At 34.6% G+C, this 21,189-nt stretch overlaps 1 protein-coding gene across 5 annotated transcripts in view; it reads right to left on the reverse strand.

Moving 5' to 3' along the window:
- CPSF6 (cleavage and polyadenylation specific factor 6) overlaps nt 1–21,189 on the reverse strand; it is a 68,526-nt gene that overhangs the window by 37,163 nt on the left and 10,174 nt on the right. For 2 of the 5 annotated variants that reach the window (XM_064377004.1, XM_021665939.2), the window contains exons 2-10: nt 19,931–20,140; nt 18,151–18,254; nt 14,838–14,983; nt 13,765–13,938; nt 13,525–13,635; nt 12,573–13,077; nt 12,122–12,237; nt 11,177–11,330; nt 6,534–6,726 (exon numbers count right to left, since the gene is read on the reverse strand). In XM_064377004.1, coding sequence (XP_064233074.1) covers nt 6,537–6,726; nt 11,177–11,330; nt 12,122–12,237; nt 12,573–13,077; nt 13,525–13,635; nt 13,765–13,938; nt 14,838–14,983; nt 18,151–18,254; nt 19,931–20,140 — 1,710 coding nt within the window. In that variant the 3' untranslated portion in view covers nt 6,534–6,536. The remainder of the gene's footprint in view (nt 1–6,533; nt 6,727–11,176; nt 11,331–12,121; nt 12,238–12,572; nt 13,078–13,524; nt 13,636–13,764; nt 13,939–14,837; nt 14,984–18,150; nt 18,255–19,930; nt 20,141–21,189) is intronic. The other 3 variants (XM_021665940.2, XM_021665942.2, XM_021665941.2) reach the window with 3 other exon arrangements.

The raw sequence follows: 21,189 nt of genomic DNA on the forward strand, positions 1-21,189 counted from the left end.
ACAAATTAATTGTATTTATTTGACAGCATACAGGAACTTCCGCAATTATTATAAATCAAATGGTGCTCCATGTTACAAAATTTATAAATAGATTTAGAGAGTATGAACATTTAAATCAATGACATTCACGTACATATCTTTAGACGTAATACAAATTTAAAACATTTACTTAACTTTTACCCTATTCCTCCTATGTAGAAATACCTAACGTAGTATTATAAACTAACCAAAAACAAGCTAAGTGGGAATCTACAATGTAAAGTTCATTTAAAACTCACATAAAAGAAAAAAAAAATAAAGTTGATAAACTAAAATTTCAAGCATACATATATATGCAAACTTCAGATAGAGAGGTTCACAAGAGACATTCAATTAACTTGGATGTAAGTAATCATTGAAACTCTAGGTAATTTAAGTATAAATTATAAAAAACCACTTCAATAATAAAGTGATTTAAGAGTCAAGAGGGCACAAATTTCTTTAAAAAAATTTTTTCAGTTTGAACATGTTCATAGGGCACAATGTTTAGTGATATTTTGTCATAAAAATAACTAAAAAATACTTTTTGCTCTACAATTAAGAGTTATTTCTGCCACTGCTATAAATTTTTCTTTTGTCTTTGCCTCCCCAACTAGGCTGTAAGTATCTTAAGAGCATCAGTACATATATGCATTCACACTACCTAGCAGTAATAACTTAACATTTAAAAATTGCAAAAGAAAAAAAATAGATGTTATACAATTGGGACTTTTTCTTTTATATATGTAATTTCTATATGCCTGTTATTTTTCAGGTAACTTCAGCCATTGCTAATGTTATCTTTTATTGCATCTTCATCTTATGTTGATGCTATTTAGCGAAATTATCTAATAGAAAAAATCGAAAATGGCAGCTTTCAAATGTCTTATTTCTGCAATGCACTTTTAAAAAACTGGTTTATGTATTAAAGAGAAACAAGGCATATATTCTAATCTGAAATAATAATTACTGGGAAATTAATAAATCTAACTGCAAAAGAATGCTATCTCCCTAAATTTTCTGTTGCACTGGAAGGGATGAAAAAGAGATCAGGTCATTAAGAGGGAAAAAGCTATTTAAAATCATAGTGAGCAAAACAAAAACATTCAACTCTTCCATAAAACAGATCACATATAATGCATCTTTATATCCTTATCACTCCAGTGGAAAATTATAGTTTTTTTTGGAGACAGAGTCTTGCTCTGTCACCAGGCTGGAGTGCAGTGGTGTGATCTCGGCTCACTACAAACTCCGACTCCTCAGTTCAAGTGATTCCTCTGCCTCAGCCTCCCAAGTAGCGGGGACCACAGGCGTGTGTACCACCACACTCAGCTAATTTTTTCCATTTTGAAACCCTGTAGCGACGGGGTTTCACCATGTTGGCCAGAGTCATCTTGAACTTCTGACCTCAGGTGATCCGCCCATCTCAGCCTCCCAAAGTGCTGGGATTACAGGCATGAGCCACCGCACCCCGTTACACTGTTTTTATATAGAGAATCCTGTTGCAACACAGATATTTTTCCCAGACTAATGAACTCATCTTTTGTCTCATTACACTTTATAGATGGATCTTTACTACTAATAAATCTAATTTTTATCATACATACATAAAATATGGGGGATAGTCTAGCAGTTTTTATTTCTATTTCTAAACACTTTACATTTATGCACTTGCAAATACAAATTTTACAGTTTTAAACGGAAGTGAATTTGAAGGCAATACAACCCATTTCCAATAATCCAATTCCACATTATACTCTCTCAAATGTCTAAGCAGACAACTACATCAACAAAGATATCAAAAAGAAGCTTCAAAGTGACAAATACATTCAATGACCATGTTTTCAATATATCATTTGGTAAAATCGGTAATGTCGAAGCCACACAATTACTCGCTTTAGCTATCAATTATAAAAAACCTATGTAAACAGTTGATAAAATAACTAAGAAGATAAATGGAATCTACAGCTTTTTAAATAAAGTCTGTAAACTAAAGTGAGCACTAAGTAAAATTTCAACACACAGAGAAGTACCTGCATTTTAAGATAATATATCAAGCCATTATTAATAACTCAAATTATAATTGTTTCTGTTAGAAACTTATCTACGCACATTTGTTAGAATTAGTATTTTTAATTCATGGTAAATGCATCCTTTAAGATTCAAATATATACCTGATAGGGCACTTTTATAGGTTTTCAGATTAATATATTGAATTAAAAGGATTCTCATATAATATTAGAGATGCACTATTAACTCAATGAAATAAAATTCACTTTTCTCTATCTGGTAATTTCTTCCTTAATGAGAGGAATGGAAATGAGGTGGGCAAGAGAAACAATTATCTACAGACAAGTTAGCTCTAAAATCAAAATTCCTTCTTGTGTTGACTAGAACATATTACATAAAAACAATTCTAGTTATTGTAGATATTTACAACAAGTTCCTTGCTACCAAAATATTTTATATTTTCATCTTTCTACCTCTGGACATAGTACTTACCTCATTTTAACTAAAACATTTTATTACTCTATCAAACACATAAATAATTGTTGCTCTTAGAACCCACTAAAATGGTAGAAATAAACGTAATCACAGTCAAAGAAAAATGAGCTTTGTCCTCAAAAGATTTACAAAATGAACATCTCAAAATAACCTGTTATTTATAATTCATGATAAGTTAAAACATGCTACCACAAAAGAAAAATGTGTAAATTTGGATAGCATAAATGGCACCCTTACCCCTTTCTGGTTATTAGGTTTCTTTAAACGACGTTAACTAAATATTCATTCAAGATAGAATTTATTCAAAACAATCTATTTTATACAAACTAAAACAATGGTAGTAAATTTAACACTGAGATGAAGGTGAGAGAGCAAGGTGACTCACACTGGCATTGAGGTTTTTTTTAAACAGGGAACATTAATCATTTGTAAACAAAACTATTCTTAAACCACAGTGAGCAAAACACTATACATCCATTCAAGGGAACACTTCCTACTCCCTCTTGTAACTTCAATTAAGTCAGTTGTGCAGTGAGACAGATTTTGTAAATACTCAAAGCAAGGAAAATCAGAGCTAAAGCAATGAAAGCTAGCATATCCAGATGAAGCAGAGCAGTTAGGATACATGGGAAAACACAAGGAAACAGGGCTGGGAGCTATAAGGCAGACCTTACATAACCTAAGAATTGCAGAAACAATTTTAAAATCTTATTACAACCAGTATCATTCACCAGGTAATTAAGATAATTTAATTCTCACATAAGCCTCAAAGCAACAATAACAAGAAAATGAAACATCTTTAACATGTAAGAAAGAATTTTTTTTATTCTTTTGGCTTTTTTGTTTTTTTCTCAAATTAACACAGTAAGTTGAATACACCGTGCAAAGCATCCTAAATCTTGTGAAATAACAAAATCTAAGATCTTATGGTCAAGATATTTAAGGTAGGAAAAAAGTTGTAAGACAGCAAAGGCAAGTTATTGAATCCAGACCCCATACCCAATGCTTAAAAATTGTGTCAAAGTCATGGATAATGATTTGAGAATTGTAAAACCTCATAAAATAGGGAGAGGAAAAGCCTAAATAAAGAGTATTTTAAAAAAATAATTTGGTTGCAGTAAACAAAGAAAAGCTAAATTGTTAAAACAAATTTGCTGAGTAGGGATGTTCCAAAGAAGTTAACAGGAGGAATGCAACCTTTTAAGCAGCTCAACTATGAAACTAGAATTATTTCAGTAAGAAATGTACAATCTTAAAATACTGAACTACTTTTATTTTGCTCAGAGTGGTCTGAGAATAGAGGCAGAAATTACAGAATATGAAGCACAATGTATTTACATACTGAAATTTACAATACTGGTATTTTCTCATTGAAATATTATCTATTTGAACTTAGATATTGAATACTTTTAGAAAAACCAATACATTTTAAAATGAGAGAATGCAATTAACGTTACCAACAGTTCAAACACAAAAAAAATTGAGATGGGACAGACATTAACAGCTTGCCAAGATCATTAAGTTTCCAGTTAAATTAAGAACTTGCCCTTTTATTCATTCATCATCACTTTAATAGATTACATTAGTATTTTATTTGTATACAACCTTAATACTGACATTCACTTTAGCTTTCAACTCACTCATTCCATTTAGTCCATTTAAGATTTACATGAAAGCTCAAAAGGACTCATATTTTAAAACTTCTAAAAAGGTCAACAGACCTTATTATGATGGTGATCAAATTTGCAGATAGCTTGTTTTAAAAAGAGTTTTACTTGAGTATATTTAATACCATTCCCCATCCCTTTACTCATGTCTACATCCACAATAAATACTGTTTGATATAGCAAACGTACAATAATCCAGGATAACAATTTTTTTTGCACTAGAAATGCTTATGTAAAATTTTGCTTGGATGAAGGCACATACAGTATTACAACTCAATTCTGATTAATGTACAAACAAAACGTGGAAATTCTGGTATGGTACATCAGTGATTAAGAAAAATGTCAACAATAGTTTGCACATTAGAAATTTGCAGTTAATGTCTGAATGTAATGAAACTCAAGCCATGATGTATTTAGGTGTACCCATTACTAGAATGTAATGTTAGCTAACTCGAATACTTTAACAATAGACTTTTCAGAAGTTTACTTGTTGACTATGCTAGTTTCACTAAAACCAGTAAGAAAATTGTAATTAGTTAACTTTGGATTTAAATCGGCTTAGAGGACTCCTGATGGGCACATCCAATTTTGGAGATGAATTCAAGTTTCATTATCATGCCTTTACTAACTAGAAGCTTGTTGATAACTTACAAAGTCTAAAAAAATAGGCAACTTATAGAATCTCTATCTTTCTATAATGGAAATGGCTGACATAGATAAGCATTTCAACTAATAGCCCAGTCACAATCCACCTTAAGCAACTGACGGATATTGAAATTTTTTTCATTAAAATGGGATCAGATGTATTTAACTCAGGGGAAAAGAATGCTACATCTTCAAATTTTAGTGTTTAGATTTATATAATACAATAGTCAATTTTTACATCCAAAAACAATATCAATTTCAATAATCTTAAAAGTATAAATTTTTGCCTTATTAAAAGAATGTTTTGAGATTTATATTAAATTTTGTAATACATGGAAAACTATATAAAAATTAAAGTTTTGATACTCAATCTGCATATTCAAAATGCAAAGAAAAGTATCAAAACCAGCCTTTTAACTTAAAAAGCCCTTAAAATTGTAAACACTGTAAGAGCTTATTTGTGTTCCACAAAAACAGCATGCTTATTTTCTAGGCATTTAAGGAATAAGTTTGCTAAAATGTTATCTGTTATGGTTAAATAAATTGTTATTCTGTCATGGAATTACATACACTTGATAAGGCCTTTAATTTTGCCCATAACATTTTAAATACTAACAATCACAATGACTGAATTTTCAGTAAGTTTCCCATGATTACTGAAAATAATCACATGAAGAGTAATCTACCTATGAGGGGTTTGTTTTAGCCTTATTTAATTTGAATATGCCAACCAACATATAAAGAAAAAATATTTTAATTTACAGAATAACCTTTGTGTCACATGCATAAGCCTTATAGTGCCCTCCCCCAGTTCTTCACATGAATAAATGCTGTTAACAAATATAAAAAATAAAATTACATGTGAAAATGAAGGATAAACAGACAACTCTTCCCACTTATGAAAAATGTACACAAGAAATAGTTTTAAAATACAGAAAAAAAGACAATGATTATGATTTATGAATGAAACATCAAAGAAAATTATTTCAAGTTATTCTAAACTTGGGTATATGGCTTGACACAATTTAAAATTTTTAGATATGGTACACCCTGAACCCATTTTAATTGAATAACTTTTATATCTTCTTTGCAAATTAAAGGATACTGTTTCTTTTAAAAACAAAAACCAGATATCAGGAAAACAATGTTTCTTCTAAAAAAAAAAAAATTTTTTTTTTTTTAAGGAAAAAGTCTCTTTGAATGTTGAGAAAACACCCTCCTATATTATAAACTATGACTGTTAGATTTTCTCATAGATTTTTAGGGACAAATAAAACTAGTTCAAGAATAGTCACTTTCCATTTATTTTAAAAAATCCAAACATATATATGAAATAACTCCCTGTATTTTATATTTTAAATTACATACAAACTAAGTATGTGATTACAAGAATCCCAATTTTTAGATTTTAGAAGTACACAATGAGTCCTCTTGATTATTTCCTTGCTTTGTTAAGACCATTAACTATTTGAAACCTAAAAGTGATTAACTAGCAATAAAATACTCAAAGATAAAGGGTCAAAATTTTTACCTGTCATTACTTACCTGTTATTTGTTTCAGATGTTTCAAGAAGATTAAATTCACAAGTAGTTGGACCATTTAAAATGTAGGTATATACTGTATAAATAGTAGCCTTGGAGTTACAGTTACTGTTAAGAATACACACGCTAAATATAACAGGAACAAGGAATACCCACCTTCTAACGATGACGATACTCGCGCTCTCGGTCACGCTCTCGGTCACGGTCTCGATCACGATCCCTGTGCCTCTCTCGTTCTCTACTTCTCTCTCTATAATAATCATCATGACGGTCTCTACTACGGGATTTATGGCGCCGACTCTTTTCTCGTGATCTACTATGGTCCCTCTCTCTTGATCGTTCACGTCTTCTAAAAGAAATTACTGGATTAATGCTCTCTATAATTAGTTTAAAAATAGTCAATTTTTTGGTGTCTAAAAAAAATGTAAGGTGGCAAAAGATTCTTTGTAAATCTGGTTTAAATTTACTATCTGGAGCTGCCAATAATGACTTACCAACTCACCAGTAAGCACGAATCAGAAATTTCATTATTAAAAAACACTACCAAAAAACCAGCAAGCAGACACATCATAGAAATGCATCACATCATCAATTTAAACTAGCAGCATAAATAGACATGTAGTATTTACTGAATGAACAAACAGAAAAGGGAAATTTCAAAGCACTCATGTTTTAAGCTAAAGAACATCTATAGTAAGTTTTTAGATATAAAATTCATAAAATCACAACACACAATGGGGCTTAAATACATGAAAATGACAGCCTATTAACATATGTTATCTAACATATGTTAAAATACTAATCTTACATTTCTACCTAACCAAAATATAGTTCATGAGAAGCAGCACCCAACACTAAGAAACTTTCTAATACACACGTTATATTCAGGGGAGGAGAAGAGGCATGGGAGAAGGCTAACAATTATGACTAGTAGCATGAATTAATACAGTATTCACACTGTATTTAATAAATAGAAATATTTCATGAACTGCCATTTTTTAAAAACAAATAATTAAACCAAAGCTTACTGGCTAAAAGACCTCTATAAATTCTGCTAAATTTATAGTAAGTAAATAATAACTATCTATTAAACAAGAATATTTATGTCTTGTATTTCTGCACCAGACAGCTAAGCTTAGCAAACATTAAGTGCTAAGCTCCTTGATCAAGGCGTAAGTTGTTACTTCTTTTTCTTTTTTCTTTTTTTTTTAAAGAGAAAGAGAGAGAGAGAATAGGAAGGGGGAAAAAGGAAGAGAAAGAGAGAGAGAGAATGGGGAGGAGGGAGAAGGAAAAGAAAGAGGGAGAGAGAATGGGAGTATTGCTTTCTTGCCCAGGCTAGAATGCAATTTAGTAATGGGTATTGAAAACCTCTTTTATACTGATAATTATACTTAATGATGTAGTCAGGAAGGAATAAGGGAAGAAGATAACAAACAAACAGCCAACCAATATTTCATTTAAACCTATGAAATGCTATGCGGTTACTGAGGAGTGATTTACTTCCAATTATATAGTCACCTTTGGAATAGGTGTGAGGTGGTAATGTATGTTTTGTGTATTTGAAGTGGAGAGTTCTATAAATGTTTATTAAGTTTACTTGTTCCAGGTCTGAGTTCAAGTTCTGAATATCCTTGTTAATTTTCTATCTCGTTGATCTATAGAATCGTTAGCTCTTCTTGTTGCATTGATCCTTTTGCCGTTATGTAATGTCATTCCTCGCCTCTTTTGATCTTTGTTGCTTTAAAGTCTACTTTATCAGAGGCGAGAATTGCATCTCCTGCTTTTTGTTTATTAGTTTATTTTTACTCTCTGTTTGATTGGTAAATCTTCCTCCTTCTCTCTGAGTCTTTGTGTATTGTTGCATGTAAGATGGGCCCGGATGCAGCATACCGATGGGTTTTGGCTTTTTATCCAATTAAAATATATATAAGTTTAATACCGGCGTTTGATGCTAGCTGGCTGTTTTGCCCATTAGTTGATGTAAATTTTTTATTGTGTTAAAGTTCTTTGCTTTTTGATATATTTTTGGAAAGGCTGATATTGGTTGTTCCTTTATATGTATAGTGCTTCTTTCAGAAGCTCCTGTAAAGCAGGCCTGGTGGTGGTGAACTCTCTAAGTACTTGTTTGTTCGCAAAAGATTTAATTTTTCCTTCGCTCATAAAGCTTAGTTTGGCTGGATAGGAAATTCTGGGTTGAAAGTTCTTTTCTTTAAGGATGTTAAATATTGGTCCCCATTCTTTTCTGGCTTGTAGGGTTTCTGCTAAGAGATCTGCTGTAAGTCTGATAGGTTTCCCTTTATGGGTAACCTGACCTTTCTCTCTGGCTGCCCTTAGTATTTTCTCCTTCATTTCAACCCTAATAAATCTGGCGATTATGTGCCTTGGGGTTGGTCTTCTTGAAGAATATCTTTGTGGTGTTCTCTGTATTACCTGGAGTTGAATATTACCCTGCCTTGCCAGGTTGGGAAAATTTTCCTGAATGATATCCTGAAGAGTATTTTCCAACTTGGATTCATTCTCTTCATCACATTCAGGTACACCTATCAAACGTAAATTAGGTCTTTTCACATAGTCCCATATTTCCTGGAGACTTTGCTCATTCCTTTTCATCCTTTTTTCTGCATTCTTGTCTTCTTGTTTCATTTCACTGAGCTGGTCCTCGACTTCTGATATCCTTCCTTCTGCTTGATCAATTCGACTGTTTAAACTTGTTCATGCTTCGCGAAGTTCTCGTGTTGTGTTTTTCAGCTCCATCAATTCACTTATATTCTTCTCTAAATTGTCCATTCTCGTTAACATTTCGTCAAACCTTTTTTCAAGGTTCTTAGTTTCTTTGCATTGGGTTAGAACAAGTTCTTTTAATTCACAGAAGTTTCTTATCACCCACGTTTTGAAACCTGCTTCTGTTATTGGAACACACGTGTAATCTATTAAGCCTTGTTCCGTTACTGATGAGGAATTGCAATCCGCTGTAGAGGGAGAGGCATTCTGATTTTGAGTATTCCCTACCTTTTTACGCTGATTTCTTCCCTTCATTATATATTTGTCCGTCTGTCGTCTTTATAATTACCAACTTTCTAACTGGGTCTCTGACGTCCAACTTGTTGATTCCCTGTGCCGAAATCTGAGCAATCCACTGAGCCGGCCAAAACAGCGGTGTTAAGATTGATGGTGCTTTTCTGCCCGGGAATCTCCGGACTCTGCGCTAAGAACTGGTGTGCTAAGGCACCAGCAAAACCGCCACGCCGGCCACAAGAGTCGCCCTGGCGACCCGTGGAGTTCCTCCACTGGGAATCTCCTGGTCCATGAGCAACTAATATTCGTCTGAAAGTGTGGCGTCCTCTCGTTCTTTGCGCTTTCACTGGGAGGTACGTGCCTGAGCTGCTAATCATCAGCCATCTTGGATCTCTCTCGTTACTTCTTTTTCAAGAGAGGGTCTCTCTCTGTCACCCAGGCTGGAGTGCAGGGACATGATTACAGTTCATTGCATCCTCGACCTCTGGGGCTTAAGCAATCCTCCTACCACAGCCTCCCAAGTAGCCAGGACTATAGGCATGCGGCACCAGGCCCAGCTATTTAAAAAACTTTTTTATAGAGACAAAGTCTCCCCATGTTGCCAAGGCTGGTCTCAAAATCCTGGGGCTCTAGTAATCCTCCTGCCTTGGCCTTCCAAAGTGATGGGATTAAAAAGTTATTACTTGGACCTTAAAACCTAAAAAGATGATACAAGATACCTGTATCTATGACGAATTTGTTCAGATACCAAGATTCTTACACTGGGTCAAAAAGGTAATAATTACAAAATTAGGGACCATGTCAGAGGCAAGCTCCTTTCTCTTAAAGAAGACTACCACTAGGTAGAGTACACTAAAAACACATCTAAGAATACCAAGTGAAGATTAAAGGACTGCCTTTCAAAAATACATAAAATTTCAAAGTTAGCAGCAATGCTAAAAACAGAACAAAAAAACCCAAAAAACCAAAAAAAAAAGACAAAAAAACAAAACAACAACACTACCTAAAAGATAGATCATTCATTTATTCAGTCCCTCATTCAAGAATTTTTATTTGGCACTCATTCTGTACCAGACACTCTGTAGGCAATAGAAATAATATAGTGAGCATGGCTGAGCACAGTAGCTTATGCCTATAATCCCAGCACTTTGGGAGGCCAAGCTGGTAACTTAGCAAGACCTCATCTCTTAAAAGAAAAGAAATACAGTGAGCAGCATAAAGCCCCTGCCATCATTCAACATGTGTTCTAATGAGAAATATGCCTTGATAACACATAAGAATCGGTTACGGTAAGTACTATGGAAGAAATAAAAAAGAACAATATGACAGACTAACTTGGGAGAAGCGCCCTCTTAAGAAGTCAGATTGAGGTGAGAAGAATAAGGAGCCAGCTATGTGAAGAGACAGGGAAAACTGCTCCCAGCAGAAGGAATATAAAGTAAGGTGGTCAAACGTTTGATGTATCTAGAGAAAAAGGAGAAATATGGCTGGAGAACAGTGAGTAAGGGAAAAGGTACAAAATGAGGCTAAAAAGATAGGCAGGGGCTTTATCACACAGTGCCTCAATCTTTACAATCTTGCTTTAAGACTGAGCAGAAGCCTTTGAAGGGTTTTAAGCAAGCAACTAACATTTAGAGTTTAAAAACAACAACAAAAGAAACTCCAGCTGCTAAATAATCAGTAAGTAAAAGCAAAGTCCTCTTTTTAATGTCTCAAACACAGCATTTTTTCCACTTGTAAACTAATAGTTTGGTTTAAACAGACATGAGACAGGAAAGTTTTACCTTGATCCAGAACCGTAAGACTTGGACTCAATTCCATGAAGGCAATCTTGCAAAGAACTAATAAGAACTTTGCAACGATCATCAGCAGATACTTTGGATTGCTTAATTAAAGAAATTGCAGTTACCAATGTCTCAATAGCACTTCCATAATCACCTGTGGGGGAAAGAAAAGAGTTTGAAGTCAAACAAATTTTGTTTTCAAAATACCATCAAACCACTTGGGGTAAGAGTGATAACGCATTTTACAAAAGTAGTGTGCTATAAAATAACTATACAAGATAAATGTCTTCTTTCTATTTCACCATTTGCAAAAGCCTTTCATTCTCATATTAACTTATTATTACAGGTGTGTGAAGCATGTTATCATTTTGCAAATATAAGAATAGGTGTCCTAGTCCCCTGAACCATCAAATGTCAAGGATAAGAATTAAATCTATATCAAATAACTTAAAATTTGGATTTTCCCCACTACACTGTGACACAGCTTTTTTCAATGCTTTTTAAATAAATGATAGGTAATGATTTGGGAATACAAAAAGAACTACTACATGCAAACGACCTAGCTTCTAGACTGCACTTACATTTTTAGGTCATTCCTAAACAAGAAACATTAATACAAGAAATATACAGCTCACGCCTGTAATCCCAGCACTTTGGGAGGCCAAGGTGGGTGGATCACGAGGTCAACAGATCGAGACCATCCCGGTCAACATGGTGAAACCCCGTCTCTACTAAAAATACAAAAAATTAGCTGGGCATGGTGGTGCGTGCCTGTAATCCCAGCTACTCAGGAGGCTGAGGCAGAAGAATTGCCTGAACCCAGGAGGCGGAGGTTGCGGTGAGCCGAGATCGCGCCATTGCACTCCAGCCTGGGTAACAAGAGCGAAACTCCGTCTCAAAAAAAAAGAAAAAGAAAAAGAAAAAAAAAAAAAGAAATATACAAACCAGCACTGGCATCAGACACAGCTCTTGAAATAGCACTACTTGAGATTGCCCTGTTTCTATTCATGATTTCTTCAAACTCAGCTTCACTCAATGGCGTTCTTGCAGTATCCATTTCCCTGTAAAATAAAAACATAAACCTTAACTCAAACTCAAATATTTCCTAAGTTAAGACACAACAGTGTAAAGCAATTCATACTAGCTGCTTCTGACATGTGCCTTAGAGATAGTGGTTACTTTTTCAGATTGAAGCATGCTACATTTCCTATAAAGAGAACACATCTAAACACAATTCTCCTATACGAGTATCTTTCAGCTAAAACAGAGTAGCAACTTAGACACCTCAACTTCTTGGAAGGCAGAAATAACATTTTTATACATCTATAATCTAATATTTTCAGAGTTATTATTCCTATCTTTTATCAAGTACCTTTACAGACACACACTAACTTACCTTCCAGGGGGGCCATAGTCACCCCTATCATATGGTGGAGGTCGACCATATGGGTCTGTTGGTGGTGGACCTCGGCTATCTGATGTAGGCATGCCACTGTTAGTTGGCGGAGGAAAGAAAGCTGGGTTCACATGTGGAGCTGGCGGTGGGGCACCTGGAGGTGGTCCAGGAAGATGAGGAGGAGGAGCTAGTGTAAGGGGTGGCCCAAGTGGACCAGGTGGACGAGGTGGAAAGGGGCCTGGAGGTGGAGGTGGTCCCTGTTGTGGAGGTGGTGGGCCAGGAGGGGGACCATAGCCTGGAACTGGAGGTGGAGGGCCAGGAGGAAGCGGACCCAATGGAGGCTGCCCAAAAGGCTGTCCAGGAAAAAGAACTGGTGGTGGAGGGCGATCTCCTCGATTAGGAGGCCCAGCTAGAGGAGGAGGCAGAACCTGACCAGGAGGTGGAGGACCTGGTGGACCAGGTGGGCCTGGAGGACCTAAGGGTGGACGTGGTGGAGTCTGTCCAGCTAAAGAACAAAGGGGAGAGAGAGAAAAAAAAAAACATTCACTAATAAGATATTTTAACTTTCATATGCCAAGATTATACTTTAAAAGCATAATGCATATACCAAGTCTTTGTCTTTAAATAAAACTCACGTATGACAAATGTTACATTATCAACTACAATGAAGTATATCCTTTCATATTTAACTAGCTCAATTTATGTTTAAGAAAAATTATTGAAACAAAAATTTTAATTAAAAAAGATTACAACACCTAGAGATATTTTCCATCTTTCAGTGTACACACACTTCTTACAGTGAAATCACCCACCTTATATTCTACTCTGATGCCAAGCTAGAAAGTGAAACAAGGAAAAATGATCTTGAAAGGATTTTTTTAAGAGGTAAGAAAATAAGACGGATGTAAATATTCTATATATAAGTCAAGCAAGTTTGGAGAAAAATAAAGACCTTTTAGGCCAAAAATGGGTATTTCCTCTATGCTGTGCCCCATATGCCATGGAATCCTAGTTTCCAGGAACAAAGGCCGAGTTCCTTTAACAAGATGCTTGATCAAATTTCCTGGATTCCAAAAATAGCATAATAAGGAGAGTAAGTCACATTAATAATGCATTACTTGAAAAAGAGAGAAAAGGAAAAGAGGTATTAGGTAGACATGTTTTATCCATGGTAATTTAAGAAAAGTTTTACCTGGAAAAGGTGGGGGTGGCCCTCCTGGTCCTGCTGGCCCAGGAAATCTGTCCCCACCAGGAACAGCCCCTGGAAAACGGCCCCGTCCTCTACCACCTTGTGGAAATGCTGCACGGGAACTCCCTCCTGGAGGACCAGCTTTACCTTCCCCAGACATTTGTCCTGATTGTGTAGCTGCAAATATCCAAATACTCATAAATAGCACTTATTAAAAATAGTTTTCTGAAATGTAGCCACTATTATTAAAAACAACTCTATTTCAAAGTTCATTTATACAATATATTAACTTGCAAATGCCTTGTGACTATCCAAACTACATGAGAAAGTATGGGTCAGGAAAACATTCACATTTATTTGGGTACTTTTAACGACTCAAAATATCCAGGTTCAAATATATTTTCCATAAGTAAATATCAGTTACTTTCAATACCAGTACTCTGCAGCAGCCAAGACCGAAATTCTTCAAGATATCTTAATTTCAGTATTACATCATTTAAATTTTGTAACATACTTCTTCAGTTAAGTCTTAAGTGCTAAAACATTAAAAGAAAAGGAACCACTTGAATTTCTGTTAATTACATAATCATCCATCTTATCTCTTTAAGTGATAACATCCTTAAATATGTAATGACAAATCTTTTCTATATTCAATTTACCAAGTGGTGAAAAGTCTTGTTGCCAAGTAGAAAAATCAATGAACATTTTCTGGTTATCAGTGATCTCTCCCCGACCATAACACACATCCACATAGCTTTCCTTTAATCTAAGAATTAGAATGTAGTTTCTTTCTGTATCTAAGATGGGAATAATAGGACAAGAATGGCAGGGCTATAGAACTTGCACACTGTTGTGTCCTATTGAGTCCCTTACATTTGGAGAAATATGGAACAGGACGTTTCTAGTACTTAGGCCCACACTCATAACCAGTGATTAAATCAAATTCAAAGCATGGACTTTGTGAAATGGAGTTTCTAGTGAACTAGTATTAAGATGACTTCTCTAGTGTTAACACCTAACAAATGCACTGGTTAAAATGTACATATTTTAATAAAAGCCTCTGAGGGATTGCTTACTTTTCCTGGACTGCATTTCAAATTGACTCAGGAACTGTTTATTGCATGGAGTTACAACAGGATTCTGACCATGAAGTTCTCTTTTAGGCAACAGATCCATTAACTTTTTTGAAGATGCTTCAGATCCAACACCAACAAGGGCAAACCTAAAAGGTGTTTAAGGGGTGAGGATACAAAGTAAAGAGATCAATATTATTACTATTACTCTTCTATAAAAATGTCTTAATCTAATCTGCTTTTATGTAAAACAAACAAACAAAAAACAGCTGGGCACAGTGGCTTATGCCTTAATCCCAGCTGCTTAGAAGGCTGAGGCAGGAGGATTGCTTAAGCCCAGGAGTTTGAGGCTACAATAAGCTACAATCACACTACTGCACTCCAGCCTGGGCAACAGAGCAAAATCCTGTCTCTAAAAGTAAGTAACTTTAAAAACTGAAAATATTTCTTGAAACTATACAAGTACACTTTCTTTTATTCATCTTCTATAACATACCATAAAATTCAGTCATTTAAAATGTATAATTCAGTGGTTTTTAGTATTTCAGTGTTATAACCACCACCATCATCAATTTTAAAACATTTGCATCACCCCAAAAAGAAACTCCATATCTGTTAGCTATCACTCCCATTTCTTCCCATCCCTGTACTCTATGGAACCACTAAATCTAATTTCTGTCTCTGTATTGGCCTATCCTGGACATTTCATCTAAATGGAATCATACAATAGGAGGTCCCTTAGGATCAGCTTCTTTAACTGGTATATTTTCAAGGTTCAACCCTTGTTACAGCATGCATCACCACTTCATTTATTTTTAAAGCTGAATAATTTTCCATTATAAATATAACACATTAAAAGAAACTTATCCAACAGTTCATGGACATTTGGGTTGCTTCCACTGTTTGCTACAATAAAAAGATGTACACCATTAACCATTGGGGAAGTACAAATCAAAACCACAGGATACCATCCCATACCCACTAGGATGGCTATAATCAAAAAGACAACAAGTAATAAATATGTAAAGAAACTGGAATCTTTGCACACTGGTGATCAGTGCATATTAATAATGGTGCAATGACTCTGGCAACAATCTGACAATTCCTCAAAAGTTTAAACATAGAGTTACCATATAACCCAGTAATTCCACTAAGTATACATCCAACAGAATTGAAAATACATGTTCACACAAAATGGGTATACAAATATTCACAGGGGCATTTTCCTTAATAGCCAAAAGTGGAAATAACCTAGACGTCCATCAACTGATAGATTAAAAAAGTGCTATATCCATGTAGTGGAATATTATTCAGCCATAAAAAGAGATGGTGATGCATGCTTCAACATGGATGAATCTTAAAAACATTATGCTAAGGAAGAAAGCCAGTTACATAGGACTACATATTTTATTATTCCATTTAAATGCAATGTCCAGAATAGGCCTATCCAGAGCACATTAGCGGTTGCCAGCAGATACGAAAAAAGGAAATGGGAGTGACTGCTAATCGGGTACAAGGTTTCTTCTTGGGGTGATGAAATGTTCTGGAAAGAGACAGTGGTAATGGTTGCCAAACTTCATAAATACAAGTATCACTGAATTGTACACTTTAAAAGTGTGCATTTTAAGGCATGTGAATTATATCTCAATAAGAAAAACAAATTTATAAAAATCAGAATGATTACCAATTTGTATAGCTATAGGATATTCTAAATTCTTTGAGGGAGGGAGGGTCTTAGCAGCTTAAGAAGCTCAAGATCTTTTCCCCCCTAACGTTCAATATAATCTTTTTAACCTATACTTCTTATTCTAGTCAACAAATTCTGCTGATTGTGCCAGGATTATCTTAGGTCACAACATTTAGAAACAACTAAATTAATTTAACAAATACTTATTAAGCACTACCTCCTATACGCAAGGTACCATTCTAGAGCTGGGGATGTAATAGTGAACAAAACAAAATTTCTGCTCTCGTGAAGCTTAAAGTCTAGCAAGAAGAGACAAGTAAAATCTATCAGAGCAGAAATAAAGGAAACAGAATAGGAGGATGCTACTTTGCACAAGGTAGTCATGGAAGAAAAACTCTTAAACAGTGTGAGTTCTAAATGAAGCAAAAGAGTAAGCCATGTGGATATCTGAGGGGGAAAAGTAAACCAGGAAGAGAAAACGGCTAAATGTCCTAGGTAAGAATTGGTCTGACAACAGCAAAGGGACTAATGCGGATGAAAAAGAGTGGTAGGGAATAGGGTCAGAAAGGTAGTGGGAAACAAATCACAAAGTACCTTGTAGACAGTGGTAAAGACTGAGTGAGACAGGAAGCCATGAGAATATTCTGAGTAGAAAAGAATTGATGTCTTTTTTTTAAAGAACTTCTACTATGTGAAGTACAGACTGTAGAGGGCAGTCTATACTTCCAGTTAGGAAGCTACTGCCTAAGTTCAAGTAAGAGAGGATAGTGGCTTTGATCAAGTGGCATAAGTGAAGTTGGTGAGAAGTGTTCAGACTCTACATATATTTTGAAAATATTCTCATTTAGTATAAACTGGTATAACCTTCTAAGATAACTAAGCAATATATGAAATAAGCATATTCTTTATCTTTGTGCATCTAACAATTTATCCTTAAAAGAAAACCCAAAATCTGTACCTAAAGACTTAGATAAAATGATGCCTGCTGCAACATTATTTATAACAGGCAAAAGTGGAAACCACCAAAATAACCAAAAATAAGAAAAGTAAATTACAGTAGCATACCAGGTATGATGTGAAAGAATTAGACATTAGAGAGGATGTGTATTTATTTTTATTCCTTATATCAAACACAAACACATGAATTATAATTCCTTTCGTTTTTAAGGAAAAGCCCAAAAGAATCTTCACTATGTTAAAAGTAATTATCAATGGATGGTAGGATAGTGACATTTTATTTTCTTACTTTTGGATATTCTCATTCTCATCCTTCTCACCTGTATAGTTCAATAGTTAAATAAAGCAAAACATCCATGTAATACACATCATTCTTCAGTTGCTCATCTTCTCCCATCTCTTAATTACAGAGAGAATAATGCTTCTTAAACTGTCATTTCAACAACCATTTCAACCACAGACGGAGAAAACTTGGGAAAATTAGAAAATAGATCTGTCCACATCTCCACTCCACTAGTTTTAGTGTGCTAGGTAATAGGGTATGTAAAATGAATAGTATCCATCTTGGTCCAAGAACCTCCACAAGTGTAATTAACATTAACTTAAAGGAAAGTTAACTTGTAAAAACTGTATCATCAGCTACTAAGTCAAAAAGAAAGAAAGAATTCTTACCCCTTTGACTGGCCATTTGCCCGATTTTCAAAAAATTTTATCTCCAAAATATCATTTACTCCCAAAGAATGAACTGCTTCAGTTAAGTCTTCATCTGTTGTCCACTGCAAGATATTTTCCCCCTCATTAAAATATAGCCAATCATTAAATTAAAATATAGTTAATCATTAAAATATAGCCAAGATTTTTACTATACCAATTTAGTTTCTAAGGGGAAATTCGGGACATAAAAGAAAATGAATGCTGAGTGCAAATCTAAGTCTGGTTATGGCCAGTCAGGCTCCAAGCTTTAAACAGCACAAAAACATCTGAGAACCTAACCTTATTCTCTGATAAGCACTTCAGAAACCAGAAGGTATATACCCTTGGGGTTACAATAGGATTTGACTTTCTAGAGTTTCTAGTCCCTTATAGCTTTGAACTGCTATGATTTTAATTTGTGAATAAAACCAATTTGACTTCCTCTCATTAAAAAAAAAAAATCTGAATTTCACCTTGTTTTTGAATTAAAACGTAGAAAAGAAAAAAATTAACACGTATTTAATATCTACCATGTACTTTATATACCAACTATTTAACTCTTATGACAACCCTGTAACCCTATTATTATCCCCATTTTACATATGATACAATAGAAGTTAAAAAGCTTGCCCAAGGTCACAAAACTAGTAATAGAAGCTGGAGCTAAGATGCAAATGCTTACTTAGCAACCATACTTTCGTAACTACACTGCTACTGTCTCCAATATTGTAGAATGCTCAGACTGGGTGGTAGGAGATCTATTACAATTAGTTTTTAAAGAAATGTAAATAGGCCAGGCACCACAGTCCCAGCACTCTGAGAGGCTGAGTTAGGAGAATCACTTGAGGCCAGGAATCTGAAATCAGCCTGAGCAACCTCAACAAGAAGTCAGATCTACAAAAGTTTTTTTTTTTTTTTAATTAGCCAAGCGTAGTGGCACATGCCTGTGGTCCTAGCTACTTGGAGGCTGGGACAGAAGGATCACTTGATCCTTCAGTGAGCTATGATTACACCACTGCACTCCAGCCTGGGTGAAAGAGTTTTGCAAATTCTGTCTCCAAAAACAAACAAACAAAAAAGAAGTGTAAATAAAACGTTTAAAAATACCACGTTATTAAGGAAATGCAAGAGTGCCAAGTTTTACTGATTTTTAGATATACAATTTTTTTTAACTTTCAAGTATATCTAATAACTAAGTAGACATATAAAAATTCTATAGCACTATTTTAATATTTAAAACGTAATGTTAATATAAATATACATATGTGCAGTTAATAAAGCTCTAAACCCAAATTAAAATATATACAGCAGTGCTTCTATAAATCAGATTTCAAATTTAAGAGCAGAAACAAAACTCAAATTTGTAATACAAATTTAAAAATGGACACTATTTTTAAACCAGGAGTGATACCATGTCTCTTTCCTTTTACACTTGAATCCTGGTTTGAGACCCCATGGGAGCATTATTTTTAGTGAAACTGGGATATCTGAAGCAAGATAAAGTGGTAGCATAAAAAAGATAACGGAAGACAAAACTAATTTAACTAGTATCTCCACCAAGAAAAATTGAATAACCACAAAACTCAAAACTAGAAGAACTAGAATGACGTTGCAAACAAATTTGTATTTCCCTCCTCCTTGCACAAGCAAACACATACAGAGAAACAAATACAACTTCAAACTTTTGATCTGGAGAAAAACATAAACTACTAGAACAGTTCAAAATCAATTACCAATAATTTAATTAAACTTTACTCACCCATGTTAGATTTCCAATATATAATGCAATTCTCTTTCCAGTATACGTATAGACAACATTTGGTGCCGCTCCTTTACCCACATCATCACCAACAGTTGGTGGGAGAGTATCCATGTAATCCCGGTCTTCTGGGGCATCTCCATTATTTGCAGATGGAGATATGACATCGTCATACAAATCTATCTGATCATGCCCACCATATTCAGCTTCCTGAGATACAGAAATAATGCTCTAGATTATACAAAAGCCAAAATACTACTAAACAGATTTGAACACAAATTCAACTTTTTGTTTTAAAAATATGATAGAAAAAGGCCAAAGATCTCAGTACAAATGTGTTTTCACTTTATGCAATAGATGTATTCTTGAACAGGCCTAAAAAGTTAATTTCTTGCCAGGCGCAGTGGCTCACATCTGTAATCCCAACACTTGGGAGGCCGCAAAAGGCGGATCACTTGAGGTCAGGAGTTTGAGACCAGCCTAGCCAACATGGTGAAACCAAATCTCTACTAAAAATACAAAAATTAGCCAGGCGTGGTGGTGCGCACCTGTAATCCCACTTACTCAGGAGGCTGAGGCAGGAGAATCACTTGAACCCGAAGGTGGAGACTGCAGTGAGCCAAGATCGTGTCACTGTACTCCAGCCTGGGTGACAGAGTAAGACTCCATCTCAAAAAAAAAAAAAAAAAAAAAAAAAAAAAAAAAAAAAAAAAAGAAGTGAATTTCTTTTTTTAATCTCTCTTTTTTTTTTTGTAGAGACCAGGTCTTGATATATTGCCCAAGCTAGTCTCCAACTTCTGAGCTCAAGCAATCCTCCTGCCTCAGCTTCCCAAAGTGTTGTGATTACAGGCTTGAGCCACTGCACCCGGCCTAAGGTTAATTTCTTTATAATGAATCCAACTTTTCCACTGATACTATAATATAAAAAATAAGTTGTTTTGGAAAAAGAATGACATGGAGACAAAAGAAAGTAATAACAAAACTTTCCTTGGAAATACTCTTAAGTAATAACACATAAATGCAAATAGACGAGTTTTTTAATTGACATTGGAAAAATCACCCCAAAATCCAAAGCCATTATATCTTTAATATTTGACTACAGAAAAAATTATTTTCTATAGTATTCAGATCTTGTTTTCTAAACCTGAGGAAGCTACTTGTTTTAGAAAAAAGTAGTGAGCTTAGCCACAGGAAAGGAAAGAAATGTGGGCATGTAAATAATTCAGAATGTCATAATAAATGAACAAGGGAAAGAGAAA

Source organism: Aotus nancymaae, unplaced genomic scaffold (assembly GCF_030222135.1).
Source record: "Aotus nancymaae isolate 86718 unplaced genomic scaffold, 86718_ANA_hifiasm-v0.15.2.pri h1tg000016l, whole genome shotgun sequence".
NCBI lineage: Eukaryota > Metazoa > Chordata > Mammalia > Primates > Aotidae > Aotus > Aotus nancymaae.